The 16,326-nt window shown below is 35.0% G+C and overlaps 2 protein-coding genes across 2 annotated transcripts; both read left to right on the forward strand.

The window, feature by feature from the left end:
* Positions 1 to 6,397: 6,397 nt before the first annotated feature.
* On the forward strand, positions 6,398 to 8,508 carry LOC125063436 (chymotrypsin-2-like). Its single transcript, XM_047669864.1, has 4 exons — positions 6,398 to 6,641; positions 7,751 to 7,857; positions 8,084 to 8,093; positions 8,312 to 8,508. Exons 1-4 carry the CDS (start codon positions 6,399 to 6,401, stop codon positions 8,465 to 8,467), a joined length of 516 nt encoding a protein of 171 aa, XP_047525820.1. The 5' UTR covers position 6,398; the 3' UTR covers positions 8,468 to 8,508.
* Positions 8,509 to 11,919: 3,411 nt separating this feature from the next.
* Positions 11,920 to 16,062, forward strand: LOC125063437 (chymotrypsin-2-like). Its single transcript, XM_047669865.1, has 5 exons — positions 11,920 to 12,000; positions 12,363 to 12,549; positions 12,765 to 13,014; positions 13,242 to 13,392; positions 15,962 to 16,062. The coding sequence occupies exons 1-5, from the start codon at positions 11,952 to 11,954 to the stop codon at positions 16,060 to 16,062; spliced, it is 738 nt and encodes a 245-aa protein (XP_047525821.1). The 5' UTR covers positions 11,920 to 11,951.
* The last annotated feature ends 264 nt before the right edge of the window (positions 16,063 to 16,326 follow it).

Raw genomic sequence — 16,326 nt, forward strand, 5'->3', positions numbered from 1 at the left:
AGTGTCCTCAACGAAAGATGGCTTTTAACTTCTGCTCACTACATGTACAGGCAAATTGAAAACCCATCACCGAACTTAGGCATTACTCTCTCTCAGTTCTGTGTATCAAGAATGCGAGCGTTTAATGCTACATTAATAGCCTAACCTAAACAGGGATCATCGTCACGTCCACGTTGAAATTCAGCAAACCAGTGATAAATTGTGGTTTTGGATGGGGCTTCATCACCAAATGCAGAAATCATCCGGTCAACACACTGTTTCTGTGATAAACCACTTCGAAAGTCATAATAAAGCATCGCTCTTGAATTTTCTAGAGTCAATTCCATTTTCTCAACGACTAAACAAGTTTGACAAAACTATGTGACATTAGACCGAGAATCTTTTTTAAAATAAATAAATGGTATTCGATTTAAAAAAAAGAGTTTTCAATTAAAAAGATTTAAATATGACAGGAAGAGTGGTATTATTCCATTCCCGCTACTTTTAGTGCACCCTATGTACAAATGACTTCTGGGCTATTATTAGAATTAAAACAATATCTCTGTTGAGCCGGGTACGAGGCTGTCGGAACAGCATCTTGAAGACTGTGGCAGATAACCTGTCTTCGTCTATCATGAGGCATTTGAAAAATTTTATGCATACACTCGTCGATCTGAACCGACAAGTTTACGCATACAATTTTTCATAGGTTTTATGTTTAGCTTTTTAATAATAATAATATACTAACACTAGTCCGTAAGTTTATACTAACATAATGATGGATTATTTTATCTGAACAAATAAATAAATAATAATAATAATCGGAGCATTCCCTGACATATATATTATATAAATAAGTTCGGGATGTCTGCACCAAGCTGCTATCAGGCAGGCTCACCGATAACTAATCGTTTGAAGCGAGAAATGAGTAAGACAGAGAATTAAAGTTATTTAATTGTTTTTTTGCCAGATTTAACTTAATTGTTTTTAAAAAATAATTACAACTCAACCTTGAAATTAATGAGAAATTTATAATATAATGGTTTTTAGTTTCCATGGCCTTAAAAATTTACAAACACGTGTAAATTACATAAAAACGTCGGAATAATACGTTTTATAAAATATATTGTTTTATTTCTCTAGACTGATCCAAACTGATCTGCGACTGGCCATTGCGATACATATATGGAGTCGGACACGGAATATTTACTGCTGTACCCCGCATTACTATATTTTTTAAAGACAGCTTCGTTTAATTTATTTCGAGTTATTTTCCTTATAAGTCCAGCCTATTTTATATTAAGAAGTTGAAATATAAAAGGCATAGAGAAGCAAAAACTTTCGATTATTTTGCAGGATTTATTTCTCTTAATTTTATTAAAAGTGGCTTCAGCGTGCGACTCTTATCCCTGAAGGTCGTAGGTTCGATCCCCGTCTTTCCACCAATAGACTTTCTTTCTATATGCGCATGTTACCTTCGCTCGAACAGCGAAGGATAACCTCGTTACGAAACCGGCCTGCCTGAGACCCAAATGGCTACAGATTCCCTGCTCGAAAAGGTCCCATCCCCGGGAATCGTGATACTAAGAGACTTTAACGCCCACCGCGCCTACTGGCTTGGCTCTGATAACACCTATAATTTTAGATCATTCAAATGCTCCCCAAATAGACATCGAAATCTAAGGCCAAAATGATTTGATTTTTTAAGTGTAGCTATCGAACCATCTCGTTTATTAAAACCGTATAGTTTAATTGTATATAATGTTGTTTGGAATAAGAAGACAACTGAACACTGAAAATTCATATTATCACATCACAGAACGGCTGTTGCTAATAATGACCATCCCAAGAAACCAGATCAGAGCATAAGATGAGTGAAGAATATCTATTCTTGCCAGGGCCTTTCAGTGACCGACATTTTCTTTTAATTGAAATTTTTGATATAATAATACCATATTTTGTTTTTAATATTTTTTTTTTTTTATAGAACGGGGGGCAAACGGGCAGGAGGCTCACCTGATGTTAAGTGATACCGCCGCCCATGGACACTCTCAATGCCAGAGGGCTCGCGAGTGCGTTGCCGGCCTTTTAAGAATAGGTACGCTCTTTTCTTGAAGGACCCTAAGTCGAATTGGTTCGGAAATACTTCAGTGGGCAGCTGGTTCCACATAGTGGTTGTGCGCGGCAAAAACTGCCTTGAAAAACGCTCAGTTGTGGAACGGCGGACGTCGAGGTGATACGGGTGGAATTTCGTATTATGTCTCGACGTCCGATGAAGAAATTCAGCTGCAGGTATTAATCCGAACAACTCCTCTGAACACTCTCCATGGTAAATGCGGTAGAAGATGCAGAGTGACCCCACATCTCTAAGCAACGCCAAAGGATCAAGCCGCTCGGAGAGGGATTGGTCGTCGACGATTCGAACCGCTCTGCGTTGTATACGGTCAAGTGGAAAGAGCTGGTACTGGGGAGCCCCCGCCCAGAGGTGAGAGCAGTACTCCATGTGGGGCCGAATTTGCGCTTTATATAGTTGCATGCGGTGGCCCGGAGTGAAGTACCGCCTCGCCTTGCTGAGCACACCAAGCTTTTTGGAGGCTAATTTAGCCTTTCCCTCCAAGTGACCGCGAAACTGAACGTCGTTCGATATGTAAACGCCAAGTATTCCAATGCTGGCTGTGGCTCTAAGAAGAGTGTTTTCGAAAAGAGGAGTAGCGACAAAGGGTGTTTTTTTAGCGGAAAACGCGCAAACTTGTGTCTTCTTGGGGTTAAATTGAACTAGGTTTTGTCTGCCCCAGTCTGAGACTCCACGTAGTAGAGTTTCGACTTCAGACACAAGTTTGTTCCGGTACTCATCAATAACTGCCCGAGAAATACCTGCCCGGCCAGTGTAAAGAATATCCCCAGTGCTGTCATCCGCATAGCAGTGAATGTTGCTAAGTTGCAACATATCATTGATATGCAGAATAAATAGGGTCGGGGATAGAACACAGCCTTGTGGGACCCCAGCGTTCACGGGTTTAAGGTCGGAACATGCTCCGTCGATGACGACCTTGATGCTCCGATCGGCCAGAAAGCTGGAGATCCAATCACATAATTTCTCGGGAAGCCCATAGGCTGGAAGCTTCGAGAGCAGTGCTCTGTGCCACACCCGATCGAAAGCTTTCGCTATGTCCAAACTTACCGCCAGCGCCTCCCCCTTGGACTCAATTGCCTCTGCCCACCTATGGGTAAGGTATACAAGGAGGTCACCAGCTGAGCGACCAGCGATTATAAAAGAAACACTTGCCTTCTTAATTATTGGAAGAACTAGATCTAAATTGCATACAAAAATTCGTATTAACGCTATTCAAGTTACAGATAACCGATAGATTGAAACGTTAAAGTGTAATCTACTTATCTCGTGATATGGACAAATTCAAGAAATCGATTTACAAATTATGCCTTTTCTAGAAACCACTCCAAGGCCATCGAAACTGTTGATACGCAGTACGTATAACAATTATTTTCTTTTCAATACATAACTTTTAATTTAAATAATCTGGTTTTGGTAGAAAACAATAAGGTCGAACATTTTTACTTATGTTTTTAAAACGTGTGGCTTTTCTCTTTTCTTATTTTATAAAATACAATTATAAACTTATAGTTTTTAAATTCTCTCTACATAAATCGCTCAAGTATCGTACCATACGTTATCAAATACCTTTTATTTGTACAAGGCGTCTATATATTTAATAGTTGTATTTTTTCGTTGTTTCCTGGTTGTATGGCAATATTAATTATCATCAACATTATCTTAATATATATAAATTACGCGTCACGTTGTTTGTCTGCTATGGACTCTTAAACTACTAAACCGATTTCAATCAAATTTGCACACCGTGTGCAGTTTGATCTAACTTAAAAGATAGGATTTAGCTTATATCTCAATTTATACCCGCAATATTATTTTATTGCAAAATATTTGTTTATTATTTGATAGTCACAATTCTAACAGATGGCGCTGTGTTGAAAGTACCAACGTGTCTCATAAGCTACAATTTAATGGCATAACCACCAAAAAAGCATGGTGGTCCCCATGACTGGTGTTCTTCTACCGTTACCCTTGAATACTTTACTACCATGTAATATAACAAAAACCTTAACCACAGCAACGCTTGGCAGGTCTGCTAGTTTTTTATACTTTTTAAAAAGTCCATCTTTAAAAAAGGCATATCAGTTCAAAGCCGTTACATGTGGTCAAAGGGGAAAAACTACCTTTACCGGGGAAGATGGAGTCCTTTACTTCGCACAACGAACGTCGATCTCCACCACGACCTGGAGCTTTTTACCATAGCCCAATGGATGAAGTTGGCGTCTACACGCAACTTCGACAAGGTTAAACACCATCAACTACTACAGTGTAGTAACACACATACAATTCAATAACATTTACCGATATCATTAAACACCAATACAAATTACGTTTTTTTATACAGGGTGGCCAAAAAGTCGTGGATCAAACGCAAATAGAGGATAGATGAGGTCATCAGCGGCAAAAAATTGTTCTACGGGAGGTCTCTAAGGTCAACCCCTGCAGAGTTATGATTTATTTTTGTTTTTATATGAAAATTGACTTTTTTTTACTAATTCTTATTAAAATTCGAAAAAATCTACATCCTGTTTCTTTTTCATAATATCCACTAGATTGGTACTGATGAGTTCTTGCGTTAGACATACTATTTATAGTTGTTTATTGAGTGTATTGAAGATAATATTAAGTTATACGATATAAATTTTTTTCAAATCAAAACTTTTTGTTTATTTCGGACCCCACTGTGAAAAATACTCTACCGAAAAGTGACCCTGTATTACATGTTTTGGCGCATTTAATATGGATTCTGAAAAGGTATTACACATGGCCATGAGTCGTTCTAATATATTTCTAGGACGAAAAAACAACAACGATTCGGACTTATACTAAAAATCTACATATTTTTTCCATTAAAATATGTAGATTTTTAGTATAAATATAGAGTAGAAAATTAGAAATTTCAAAGCAAGAATAGGACTCCAAGGAAAATGTTTCTCCATTTTGGAATATTACTTCTACTGTCCCAAGGACTCCTTGGTAAGATAAATTTAATTTAATTAATTTATACCCAGTTCTGTGTAGTCTTACAATGGATACGAACACGACTCGAACATGTAGTAAGAGTCAAATAGTGTTTTTTTGGTAAATAATGAACTTTACTAAGTATTTCATGTGATGTTTCCTGTTTCCAAATAATTTTAATTTTTACGAGAATTATTTAATTTCGCACCATCTGAATTCAATGAAATCTTTTTTTATTTGGCTTCCGCTCCAAAACAATTTTTTATGAGTTGCCCCGTGCACAACTGCACAGTATATTAAACGAAACATGAACACGTAGCTGAATAAAATAAAGGACGTTCACAGGCGAAGTGGACGTTTCGGAAGCTATAGATGGAGACAGCCGAATAATCGGTGGCAAAGATGCCACCCCAGGCATGGCTAACTACCAAGTTTCAATACGTATTCATAGAGGAAACGAAGATTGGCACAGTTGCGGAGGGTCTATTTTAAACGAACAGTACGTGTTAACAGCCGCTCATTGCGTTTATCGGTGAGTATATTTTTCTTTTCTCTTAATAGATTATTTAGTTGCATGAGACATGAGTTAACTCCTTAAATATATAAGCTCCTTCCCCGCGTATGCTTGCTCAAAAGTCGTGATGCGCCTTAAGCTGGCCATAGACGGACCACATGTTGCAGTCAAGATCGACAGCTGTAGAGAGGTCGCGTTGAAGTCGTACACGACTGCAACACGACCGCATAATGCTTGGAGCAGTTGTGTTCGACCGCAAAATAATACTGATGCGAGTTCATTTACAAGATCGATTTTGATGAAGAAACACTGCTTCTTGTACTACTATCAAAAGAACAGCATCGAATATTTCATACTTTGTATCCCCAGCTGAGAGAACACACTAAAAAGTTTTTCAACTACTATAGAATGTCCGTGGTTTCATTTGATGAATTAGTTAGTATTTTAAGCCATAAAATACAATGGACAGACTCCAAAATGAGGAAGGGATTGGTACTCAGCGGGGAGCGGGGAGGGAGTGGCGCACGGTCGGCAGCAACCGCTTGTATCGGTCCGTGTATGGTGGGTCCGGCAGCTCTAATCTGTCGACCGCACGGCGAAACCCGACCGCAGAGCAACTGCTCCGACCGCTCAGGAACTGATCGAGCGGTCCGTGTATTACGGATATGAATTTAGTATGGAAACCGCAGATCGCCGTGCAGCGACCGCTCTAGAGCAGTCGGTCTCGGCTGCAACATGCGGTCCATCTATTGCCAGCGTAAGGCTGGTATCCAGGAAATGACAAAAATGAACTTTAATGATAGATAGAAAAACATGAAAGATATGTCAATAGTCGTTGGCAGTCACACGCTCAATATAGGCGGCGACCGTTACAAGATTAAGAAATTGGTCCCTTATGAGAAGTATGATAACAACTATCTAAAGAATGACATAGCCGTCATACAGGTCAATGGCAAAATCAAATACAGCGATAAAGTTCAACCCATTGAGTTGTTAAAAGAAATGGCGCCAATTGGAAAGAAATGTCTCTTGACTGGCTGGGGACACGTAGACTATGTGAGTAGATTAATATATTTGATTAACTAAATATTTTTAGAAATTTATCAGTGACCCGATGACCCAGTTCGGTAACTGATACTAACAATAGAATAGCAATAATTAAATGTTAATTGCTATGCAACGAATGAATGCAATGTAACAGTTAAAGAGAGTGCCTACGTTTGGCTATACTATCAGGGTGTAACTAAAACAACTTAACTGAGAAAAATTGCTGTATAATCACTTTTGTAATATTCTGAACAGCCCTGCGATTCTGTAATTCACTTTTCGAACTCGCACAGCGGTTTTCGCATCGGCGGACGCTCTCAAATCAGTCGTGAAGCAGTCATTTTATGATTTGGCATTCTGATAAACAATAAACTACAAGCTCCCACCTTTTCAGAATGCCAAATCATAAAATGACTGCTTCACGACTGATTTGAGAGCGACCGCCGATGCGAAAACCGCTGTGTGAGTTCGAAAAGTGAGTTACAGAATCGCAGGGCTGAGAACCTGATTTCGCTGTAATCTCGCGACCTCTAGACTAGATGCTTTGGGTCTTTAAAAATTATTAAAAAATTATTTTATATATATGTTATATTATTATATATATAGGTATATATTTAAAAAAAATCAAAATATATTTTATTTAGCCAATTTATGTATGGAATACAAAAAACTAAATAATAAAAAAACGTGTGCGTCCTGGGACCGTAACGCGTTACGTAACGAAACGGTTTACATAAGAAGTTATCACTTCAATGTGACTATTTCAAAATGACATTCAGAAGAGGTAGGAGGAGTGAAAAGGCATTATTTTAACATCGCTTCGTCAATTCATTATTTATAAAAAACTAGCAAACTCGGCGAACTCTGTTTCGGCTTCGTTATATGTAACATTTCGTTTGGTGATTCCACTTTTCTGTTGAAATTTTTCCTGAGTTTTCTTTGCTATAAACCTCACGGAGCCCGAGACCTTTCCAACGAATGCAAAACCGTGAAAATCGGTTCGAGCATTCTGGAGTTATAGCGTCAGGAAGGAAAACCCGACTTAAAAATAAGTCGTATAGTAGATATAGAAACACTAAATTCTCTCCTTGATATACAAATATTGTGTATTATTACAGAAAAAGAAAACTGTACCAAACAATCTTCAAATGTTGGAGTTTGAAACAATAAGCAATGACGACTGCACTAAACAATTGAACGCTCGCCTTTCCCAAAATATGTGCCCGTAGACGCCGGACAACTCTGCGCTAAGCGCCCGAACAACAAAGGTGCATGCCGTGTAAGTAATAAAACGTGCTACATTTGTAATAGATGATGGTTTCACGTTACAATCGGGATTTATCAAATGGTTTTAATCATAAGGACACATCAATCATAGAACCTGGATAGTGAATGTCTTCAAAAGTTCCGAATTTCAATGTTTGCATTTAATACTTGGTAATACGGTGAAGTTCAAACAACGTGAGGGAATCTTGATTTCTTATCCTGATGGAAAAAAAGACTGATCATCTACACACCTACAAAATAATGAGCAAATTCTTCGATCTGAGGCCAAAACCCACAATCACACACTTCTGGATTATTGTAATGAATAGAAGCAGATTAATAAGAGTGCATTAACATGTAATTGATACATTCCTGTAAATCAATACCTTTAAATGTTTTTATTTATCATGCAGGGTGATTCCGGTGGACCTCTCGTCATTCAGGACGATAAGAACAAAACTCTTCAAATTGGAGTCGTGTCCTGGATAGTTCCCTGCGGCAAAGACTTTCCTGATGTATTTGCTTCAGTCCATGGTTTCCACGATTGGATACAGAGCAAAATTAAATGAATTATTGAATAATTCAAGATGGTTACATCTGTTCAAATTATATACCTATCGTTTGAAATAAAAGTATATTTCATTATATGCAATATTTAAAAAAATACAACAAACCCCTTAATTTTAAAAAACATTAACTATTTTACATTAAGGGGAGATATCACCGGTTGGAACCACACCTACGAGATGCCCACGAGCTAACTCAAAAACAATGACCCAATGCAAGTTGTATTTATTAAATTTAGGTAGTCAAAATTAAATTTCAAAATAGCAACCAAATACTAGCATAATAACTAATTTTTCATTAATTAATCGCTAATTATTAAATTTGTATCGAAAATTATAAAAGAGAAATTGATGATAATTTGATACACTACGTAAAATAGCGCGCATTGTAAAGTACGATTAATATTTTCTCAACTAATCAATGGTTGTAGCGCCTTTGATTTTTTAAGTGTAGCTATCGAACTATCTACAATTTAAAGAACATTTAGTTACCATTTCCTTTACAAACAGTTTATTTTATAACAATAACATTGACTTTATACATATTTTGCTAATCTCCGTTCGCGCCGTTCTGTCAAACCTCAATGTATGACAGCTGCTCGATCCTCTGTCACAGTAATGTAATGAGCCTTAATTATTCTGCGGCCGATAAATGTACTGTAATAGAACGCTATCCTTAACATTATAGCAATCATGAGCATATGAGATATGCAATACGAATACTATAAAAATATTTTTCATTTTAAAGCCGCACAAACAAACATAAAGAGTGATGCCCCAAAACCTGAAAATGAATCAGGTGACGCGTCAGGTCATGTCGTGGGTGGGAATAACGCACCAGACGGTGCCTTCCCATACCAAATATCTCTACAGCAGGTAAATTCTAAAACTCCCACATTTGCGGTGGCGCCATCATCACCGATAGATGGATACTCACTGCAGCACATTGCCTCAAGGAGTAAGTGTACTTACAACTCTGATGAGATTTATATTTATATTAGGTAAACAAATTCTATTGCAATTAAGAAAAACTAAAATTGTAATTGTTTAATAAAATGAAGTAATGATTACTTTACTTTACATGCAAAATATGAAATGGCAAGAAAAGAAAATAATTTACATTTAATTTCGAAACAATCATTTTTTATTTAGTAAATCACCAAAGGATTTAAACCATTTTGGCTGGAACAAACTCGCTAAGTAAAAGAGGTACTAGATATAAAATCGATAAAATTGTTAGACATGAAAAATATACCCCAAACCCCGATAAGAATGATATTGCTCTGTCGAGAACTGCTGAGAAGATTAAATTTATGGAGAGAGTTAAAGCTATCGATGTAGCAACCGTATTTATTATGTCATTTCGCGATTTTATGTTTGTCTGAGTATCTCTGGTATTTTTCCTTGTTAAGTTCTTTGAAGGCTTTTGACTGCCGGTATTAATTAAGTTCCTTTCAATTCCCTTCCCTACTGTATTTTTTATAGTCGGATTTTATCATTTTATTTGTAAGCTTATATAAAGCGGTCAGTTCTGCTTTTTTTCTTTGGTCTTGGTTCTCAATAACACTATTATCAAATCTAACAAAGAGATATCGATTGTTTTTGATAAGTACTTTTCTGACATTCCAATTTCTACTACTAAGTCTCTTTGATCATCTCCCGCCCTCGCTGGATTGCTGCCCAAAGATAAATGATAAATGATTTATTTTCTGTAAGTAGATTTGTACAAACACTTTTACACGTCAAGCATATTTTTTTTTAAACTAGATGAGTTCGACGTTTCCTATCTGACTACTCTGAGAAGAAACGCCGAAACAAACTCAGAGGTCACAGTCTCTTTTAAAGTCCAGACATAACAAGATTATGTGAAGACCATGTAGATTGCAGTCTGAAATGGTCTTTTGAGGAAAAAACCACACAGATTGAGTGGACCTGTCAAGTCAGTGCACGCATTTGTCAGTAATCGTGCAATATATTTATGAAAAATATTATGTATGTATACAAAAATAGTGATAAGTTTACTAGAATATAAATAAATAATAATACAATGTTAATACTCGGAACAAACGCAGGTTGCAATTTTCCCGTACTAGACTGTCTAAAGTTAGTAATTCTCTTTTGAGAAAAGGGATACTCTTCTTTAATAAAATCCCAGAGGCTCTTTTATCTCTGCCTTTTAATAAATTTAAGAAATATATTAAAGAAACGCTTTGTAAAAAGGCTTGGACTGGGACTAGTGCTAGACAGGCTACTTCTAAATAATTTGCGATATTTGTTTTAAAATAAGTGTTGTTTGATGTTTTGCTATTTTAAAAGAATACCGAAAGTTTTTTTACGCCGGCTTTTTCTCTCGGCCTACACCCTCTGTCTTCTTTGCCGATGAGTAGGAATGCCTACAGATTCAAATTTAATGACGTGGAATAAGTGATACCTGTATCTTATGTTCAATAATAAACATATTTTATTTTTTTAACGGCTGACCATCCGAAGAAACCAGATCAGAGCATAAGGTGAGTGGAGAATATCTATTCTTACCAGGACCTTTCAGTGATCGACATTTTCTCTTTATTGAAATCTTTGATATAATAATACCATTTGTTCTTAATAATTATAAAAGAAACACTTACCTTTTTAATTATTGAGAGAACTACATCTAAATAGCATACAAAAATCCGTACTAACGCTATTCAAAGTTACAGAGAACCGATAGTTTCAAACGTTAGTGTAACCTACTTATATCATGATAATATGGATTCAAGAGATCAATTTACAAATTATGTATTTTCAAGAAACCACTCCAAGGCCATCGAAACTGGTAATTTGCAGTACATAAAAATTAATTTTTCGATACTTAGCTTTTAATTTAGATAATATGTTTTTAAAACGTGTGGCTTTTCTCTTTTCTTATTTTAATAAATAATCACTATTTAAAATACAATTACAAATTTATTGTTTTTAAATTCTCTCTACATAAATTGCTCAGGTTTCGTACCATCCGTTACCATATAGGTACCTTTTATTGGTACAAGACGTCTGTATTAATAGTTGCATTTTTTCGTTGTTTACCATAAATAATATTATTTTTGATACTTTTTAAAAAGTCCATCTTTAAAAAAAGGTATATCAGTTCAAACCCGTTATAACATTTAGTCAAAGTAGGGGAAAAACTACCTTTACCGGGGAAGGTGGGATCTCCACCACGACCTGGAGCTCTCTACCATAGGCCAATGGATTAAGTTGGCGTCTACACGCAACTTCGACAAGGTTAAGCACCATCAGCATCAACTACTACAATAAAAGAAATATCATTAAGGAGTAAGTAGCACACATACAATTCAATAACATTTATCGATATCATTAAACACCAATACTAATTATGTTTTTTTTTTAAATAATTTCCGTCTTTTAAAAAAATTATGTAGATTTTTAGTATAAATATTGAGTAGAGAATTATAAATTTCAAAGCAAGGACAGGACTCCAAGGAACATGTTTCTCCATTTTGGAATATTACTTCTTCTGTCCCATGGACTCCTTGGTAAGATAAATTTCATTTAATTAGAATACATATTTATACCCAATACTGTAATAATGTAGTCTTACGAAGGGTTCAAACACAACTCAATAATCAACAACAATAATAGTCAAATACCGTATCGTTTAACTTTGTTGTAAATTAATGCACTATTTGCAATTTTTTTAAATGATGATGTTACTGTTTCAAAATAATTTTAATATTTATTTTCGCATTATTTAATTTCGCACCATAATTAATTTCAATTCAATGAATTCTTTCTTTCTTTATTTCTTCTTTTTCTTTCTTTCTTTGGCTTCCGCAACAAAATAATTGTTATTTTATTAACATAACATGTAGCCGAATAAAATAAAGGACGTTCACAGGCGAAGTGGACGTTTCGGAAGCTATAGATGGAGACAGCCGAATAGTCGGTGTCAAAGATGCCACCCCAGGCATGGCTAACTACCAAGTTTCAATGCGTGGTCATAGCGGAAAGGAAGAATGGCACACTTGCGGAGGGTCTATTTTAAACGAAGAGTACGTGTTAACAGCCGCTCATTGCATTCATGGGTTAGTATATTTTCCGTTTCTATTAATATGTTATTTCATTGTATAGGATAGCAAAAATATATCATGAGTTCTCCTCCTTGCTTGCTCACACCGAATCGTGATGATCCCGACCCTGGTGACCACATCTATTTAATCATATTTTAATATGTGTAAAATTTATCATTACATTTGGAACTTTAATGATGTGTTATAGATATACTTGAAATAACTTATAGGAAACGACCTGACGAGTTGTCTATAGTAGTTGGCAGTCACACGCTCAATAAAGGTGGCGACCGTTACAAGATTAAGAAATTGGTCCCTCATGAGAACTATTACAGACGGACTCTAAAGAATGACATAGCCATCGTACAGATCGAAGGCAAATTCAAATTCAGCGATAAGGTTCAACCAATTGAGTTGTTAAAAGAAATGGCACCCATTGGAAAGAAATGTCTCTTGACTGGCTGGGGACTCGTAGACTATGTGAGTAGAGTAGTAAGAGAGTAATAGAGTAATATATTTGACTAATTAAATGTTTTTATAAATTTATCAGTTTTGTAATATTCTGCACTGAGACCCTCATTTCGCTGGAATCTAAATAAATGAGTAACAAAATGATTTTCATCAGGGCTTGCATTATTTAAATATCGTTGAATTTCATCATTTGCGTAATTCTCTCTTTGATAAAAAAATGTTGCTTATTATTACAGGACAAGAAAATTCTACCAAACAAACTTCAAATGTTGGAGTTTGAAACAATAAGCAACGACGACTGCACTAAACAATTACAACGCTCGCGTTTCTCGACATTGGTGCCCGTAGACGCCGGACAACTCTGCGTTAAGCGCCCGAACGACAAAGGTGCATGCAAAGTAAGCAATCAAATGTGCTATAAAATTTTTAATTGATCATAGTTTCATGTTTCGATCGGGCTTTATCAAAATGGTTTTAAATATAAGGTCACATCAATCATAGTACCTGGATAGTGAATGTCTTCAAAAGTTCCGAATTTCTATGTTCGCATTAATTTAACACTTGCTCACACGGTGAAGTTATAACATCGTGAAGGAATCATGATTTCTTATCCTAATAAGACTGTCCTAAAAAAATAAAAAATACTGATCACCTACACACCTATAAAAAAAATTGCGTGCGTACAAAGTACACATGTCACAAGTGAAACTTCTTTGGCAAACCAATTTTTATTTTTTAAGTCTTGTTCATATTTATACAAATCTAAAACTTTGGATTTTCGAGACTTAGAGGGAGGGAAAAAGGAAGTTAGGAATTTAATAAATTTAACTGTCATTCAAATATGAAAAGTGTCGAAAGTTAATACAAATTATAAATTGTATTTATTTCTTCGATAATAAAAACACGTCGCATTTTAATTTACAATTCGTCATTTGAGATTTAAATATAATATAATATTTAAATATAATAATCAATAAATTTATTTGCATAAAATATAAAATACAAATATTTCATAGATACTCTTTACGAAATTTTAATTTTAAAAATATAATTTTTATAAGGTAATTCGCCCTTCTCACTCTCTCTCAATCGCTCTCTCCCATTTCTCCGACAAAAATGCTGCACATGTTAGTGACGCTAATATTATTATTATTGCGTTTCAAACTACACACACAAACATTTTATACAATACATTAATCCATGATTCAGGTTCTACACCAACTCATCATGTAAAAAGTTTAGGTAAAAACAAAATAAGAAAATATATTAAAATTAATAAATACATTAAAAAGACACAGAAGCTAGTAAAACAATATAGAAATTTAAACAGTGTGGATTTAAAAGTTCAAAACACAAAACTTCAAAATGAACTTGACTTGCATTTAATTGAAACTGAAAATGCTAAATTAAAATATGAATCTGACACATCTATATATATAAAACAAAGTCGTGTTTGTTACAACACTTATAACTCGAGAACGGCTGGACCGATGTTAATTATCTCTTTTTAGGTGGATTCTTCTCAGCTCCGAATAGCAGAATAAGTAATAAAATATCGGATAAGTTATTGAATAACAATAAATAAGTAAATTAATTTTACGCATGCAAACAGCATGTGGTGCCATCCGTTGACAAAACTACGCATCATTTGACGTCGAATTCGTGTCAGTTCAAGAAATTCCGATCTTGATGAATGAGGAGATGCATAACCAGGCTTTGATCTTGAGTTGGGTTTTAAATGTCGTCGCACGAATTTGATGATACTGATTATGCAGGAGTCTCGGGGGACATCCATGTGATTTTTGCTGCCGGAAACGGATCTAAGTATTTAAAAAAAAAAATGTGTAATATATTGAAATTTGTAAACAATCCGCCATTTTCTACTTATCTATTGGTTATAAGAGATGTGACGTTCACTTTAAAAAATCGTGTTTATAATTAAACGATTGTTAAACTCATCAAAAAATTTTGTATATCAGAAATTAATTTAACATGCAGAATCGCAATATTGGCGCTAGAGAGAAGAGGCCCATTGTGTAAAACTGCCAATCTTCTTTCGCATTGGCAAGAACTAAAACATTTATGTATTTGCAAAAAAAGTTGTATTGATGTTATTACCTTAATGAAATCCTAAAATAAATTTAACTAAAGTAACAACGATATTATTAAACTGAAAGGCGGAACGAAGTTAGCCGGGTCAGCTAGTTAGATTTAAAAACAGAAATTTTAAAATTACAAGAACTTACAAACAGTCTCACTTCTAAATTTGAAGAATCACAATGTATGGTAGAAAAATATTCTTCTGCAATGGAAGATCTGCTTCAAATTTCTAATTACACCGCAGAATGTTATGAGCAATTACAGAATAAAACTTACGGTTGCAATTATAAAAGCCTCCAATTACCACAGACATCACAACACACTCACAGCCTCACCTACACCACAACAAACACTCAGTTAAAGGAAAAAATTAAGGCAAAAGAAAGGAATTTAATGTATTCCGATGAAATGGGTAAGGACATGGGTACTATTGTACAATTAAATGACGGCCAAACATTTATAAATAGCTGCTATCCCAATGCCACATTTAAAAACATTGTGAAAAATCATATAATCAAAAACAATGATAAATGTAATAATTTAATAATTTTTATAGGGAACAGGGGAAATGTAAATAAACATGATCTTTTAGTATTATATGAAAAACTTTGTTGTTTAGACTCTAAGAGGATTGTTATGTTTACATTTCCCTATAGCCAAAGCTTTCCTAAGGAAGAAAATGACACAAGATATATTCTTAATCAAACATTGCATACATTGGCAATGTATAATGATAAATTTTGTGTCATAGATACCAATAGGTATACAAAAAAGTTTTTTATTACAAAGGGTAGATATTATTACCTACCTGCTTTCTTAAAAAGACAGATAGCTGTTTCGCTATCATATTTTATAGAGATGACAGCCAAGAATTTGGCTAGACCCCTTGCTTCTATTGAGCAAGCATTAGATTATAAGACCTTGGAAGAAATTCCAAATAATATTTATTTAAATTAGATAATAGGACAACAGAGCACCACTCTTGCAATAATAAGGTAAGTATATTATGTGATAAAATTCATTCCCAAAAAATTATTGTGGTTCATCAAAATATACAGGGGATGAAAAATAAAGAATTAGAAATTGAACTATTCTTGAATAGTCAAAAAATAGACTTTTTGTGCATAACAGAGCACTGGCTAAAAAAATATGAAGTTTTGTTTAATTTTTGTAACCACAGGGTTGGTAGTGTGTTTTGCAGAGAAAATGCAATTCATGGTG

This window comes from Pieris napi, chromosome 3 (assembly GCF_905475465.1).
Source record: "Pieris napi chromosome 3, ilPieNapi1.2, whole genome shotgun sequence".
NCBI classification, from domain to species: Eukaryota; Metazoa; Arthropoda; class Insecta; order Lepidoptera; family Pieridae; genus Pieris; species Pieris napi.

What these genes read in the sequence shown, in the direction of transcription:
- LOC125063437 (XM_047669865.1), top strand. Translation starts at nt 11,952, where the DNA reads ATGTTTCTCCATTTTGGAATATTACTTCTTCTGTCCCATGGACTCCTT. An exon ending in TCTGTCCCATGGACTCCTTG is followed by an intron (nt 12,001 to 12,362) that starts GTAAGATAAATT and finishes GGACGTTCACAG; the next exon opens with GCGAAGTGGACGTTTCGGAA. An exon ending in TAAGCGCCCGAACGACAAAG is followed by an intron (nt 13,393 to 15,961) that starts GTGCATGCAAAG and finishes CATATTTTATAG; the next exon opens with AGATGACAGCCAAGAATTTG.
- LOC125063436 (XM_047669864.1), top strand. Translation starts at nt 6,399, where the DNA reads ATGAAAGATATGTCAATAGTCGTTGGCAGTCACACGCTCAATATAGGC. An exon ending in GCTGGGGACACGTAGACTAT is followed by an intron (nt 6,642 to 7,750) that starts GTGAGTAGATTA and finishes GTATTATTACAG; the next exon opens with AAAAAGAAAACTGTACCAAA.